At 41.7% G+C, this 2,830-nt stretch overlaps 1 protein-coding gene across 1 annotated transcript in view; it reads left to right on the top strand.

The window, feature by feature from the left end:
* Nucleotides 1-2,830, top strand: part of LOC107307484 (importin-4-like) — a 30,249-nt gene that overhangs the window by 9,980 nt on the left and 17,439 nt on the right. Inside the window, exon 3 of the mRNA XM_015850990.1 lies at nt 271-453. Within this exon, the coding sequence (XP_015706476.1) occupies nt 361-453 (93 nt within the window). The 5' untranslated portion in view covers nt 271-360. The remainder of the gene's footprint in view (nt 1-270; nt 454-2,830) is intronic.

Below are 2,830 nucleotides of genomic sequence, written 5' to 3'. Positions count from 1 at the left end.
ATAGGGCTACCTGCCCCATAGATCTGCCCTATAGGGTTCCCTGCCCCACATATCCCTCCTATATCCTCTTATAGGGCCCCATATCCCCGTATTGAGGTCTCAGCCCCACATATTCCCCATATCCCCCCATATCCTTCCCCATATCCTTCCCCATATCCCCACATATTGGGGTCCCAGCCCCACATTTCCCCCCCATATCCCACCTTATAGGGGTCCCAGCCCCCCATATCCCCCTATATCCCCCCCATACCCTCTCTCTTCACCCCACAGCGTGCCCTACAAGTGCTGAGCTTCGCCCTGGACCCCCCGGCCCCATTGTGGCTCCCGCCCCACAGCCGCCCCATAGCGGAGCTGTGTCTTATGGGGCTGAGACCCGGGACCCCCCCCCACATTATGGGGGCAGCATTGAAGGCACTTGGGGGGCTGGCGGCCGCATTGGGGGGGACACAGACGGTAAGTGACCCAAAAATGGCTTTTTTTAACCCAAAAATGATTATTATGGGGGTTAAATTGACCAAAATGGGGGTTTTTAGACCCAAAATGGGGTTTTTAGCCCCAAAATGGGGGTTTTTAGCCCCAAAATGGGGTTTTTAGACCCAAAATGGGGTTTTTAGACCCAAAATGGGGGTTTTTAGACCCAAAATGGGCTTTTTTAGACCCAAAATGGGGGTTTTAGACCCAAAATTGGGTTTTTTTGACCCAAAATGGGGGTTTTTAGCCCCAAAATGGGGTTTTTTAGACCCAAAATTGGGATTTTTAGACCCAAAATGGTGGTTTTTAGACCCAAAATGGGGTTTAAATTGACCAAAATTGGGGTTTTTAGCCCCAAAATGGGGGTTTTTAGACCCAAAATTGGGGTTTTTAGACCCAAAATGGGGATTTTTAGCCCCAAAATGGGCTTTTTTAGACCCAAAATTGGGGTTTTTAGCCCCAAAATGGGGGTTTTTAGACCCAAAATNAGACCCAAAATGGGGATTTTTAGCCCCAAAATGGGCTTTTTTAGACCCAAAATTGGGGTTTTTAGCCCCAAAATGGGGGTTTTTAGACCCAAAATGGGGGTTTTAGCCTTAAAATGGGGGTTAAATTGACCAAAATTGGGCTTTTTAGCCCCAAAATGGGGGTTAAAAGGGGATTAAGGGGGTCTTGGGTTGCCCAAAATGACCCTTTTTTAACCCAAAAATGATTATTATGGGGGTTAAATTGACCAAAATGGGGGTTTTTAGACCCAAAATGGGTCGAATTGTGGGGATTTTGGGTTGAATTATGATGATTTTGGGTCATTTTGGGTCATTTTGGGTTGAAATATGAGGATTTGGGGTCAAATTTTGTGGGTTTTGGGTCATTTTTGGGTTGAATTATTGGGATTTTGGGTCATTTTTGGGTAGAATTGGGAGGATTTGGGCTGGATTTTGGGTTAAATTGTGAAGATTTTGGGTCATTTTTGGGTTTAATTGGGAGAATTTGGGCTGGATTTTGGGTCATTTTAGGTCATTTTTGGTCATTTTGGGCTGGATTTTGGGTTAAATTTTGGGGATTTTGGGTCATTTTGTGTTGAATTCTGCAGATTTTGGGTTGATTTTGGGTCATTTTGGGTTGAATTCAAGGGATTTTGGGTCATTTTTAGGTGGATTTGGGGTTTTTTGGGGTTGAATTTTGGGGATTTTGGGTCATTTTGGGTCATTTCAGGCCATTATGGGCTGGATTTTGGGTTAAATTATGAGGATTTTGGGTCATTTTTGGGTTGAACTGTGAGAATTTGGGCTGGATTTTGGGTCATTTTAGGTCATTTTTGGTCATTTTTGGTCGTTTTGGGTCAAATTTGGGGGATTTTGGGTCATTTTGGGTCATTTCTGGTTGGTTTGGGCTGGATTTTGGGTTAAATTATGTGAATTTTGGCTCATTTTGGGTCATTTCTGGTAATATTGTGCTGGATTTTGGGTTAAATTTTGGTGATTTTGGGTCATTTTGGGTTAAATTCTGGGGATNGGGTCATTTCTGGTAATATTGTGCTGGATTTTGGGTTAAATTTTGGTGATTTTGGGTCATTTTGGGTTAAATTCTGGGGATTTTGGGTCATTTTGGTTTTAAATATGAGGATTTTGGGTCAAATTTTGTGGGTTTTGGGTCATTTTGGGTGGATTTTGGGTCATTTTTGGGTTAAATTCTGGGGATTTTGGGTCATTTTTGGGTTAAATTATGAAGATTTTGGGTCATTTCTGGTCATACTGTGCTGGATTTTGGGTTAAATTATGTGAATTTTGGCTCATTTTGGGTTAAATTCTGGGGATTTTGGGTCATTTTGGGTTGAAATAAGAGGATTTTGGGTCAAATTTTGTGGGTTTTGGATCATTTTAAGTGGATTTTGGGTCATTTTTGGGTTGAATTTTGGGGATTTTGGGTCATTTCTGGTTGTTTTGGGCTGGATTTTGGGTTAAATTATGAAGATTTTGGCTCATTTTGGGTTAAATTTTGAGGATTTTGGGTCATTTTTGGGTTAAATTCTGGGGATTTTGGCTCATTTTGGGTCATTTCTGGCCATTATAAGCTGGATTTTGGGTTAAATTATGAAGATTTTAGGTCATTTTGGGTTAAATTCTGGGGATTTTGGGTCATTTTGGGTTGAAATAAGAGGATTTTGGGTCAAATTTTGTGGTTTTTGGGTCATTTTGGGTCATTTCTGGCCATTTTGGGCTGAAATTTGGGTTAAATTATGTGAATTTTTGCTCATTTTGGGTCATTTCTGGTTGTTTTGGGCTGGATTTTGGGTTAAATTTTGGTGATTTTGGGTCATTTTGGGCCATTTCTGGTTGTTTTGGGCTGGATTTTGGGT

This window comes from Coturnix japonica, unplaced genomic scaffold (assembly GCF_001577835.2).
Source record: "Coturnix japonica isolate 7356 unplaced genomic scaffold, Coturnix japonica 2.1 chrUnrandom619, whole genome shotgun sequence".
In the NCBI taxonomy this organism is placed as follows: domain Eukaryota; kingdom Metazoa; phylum Chordata; class Aves; order Galliformes; family Phasianidae; genus Coturnix; species Coturnix japonica.
Note: the sequence above shows the minus strand (reverse complement) of the source record. Positions and strands in the feature narration are given on the sequence as shown.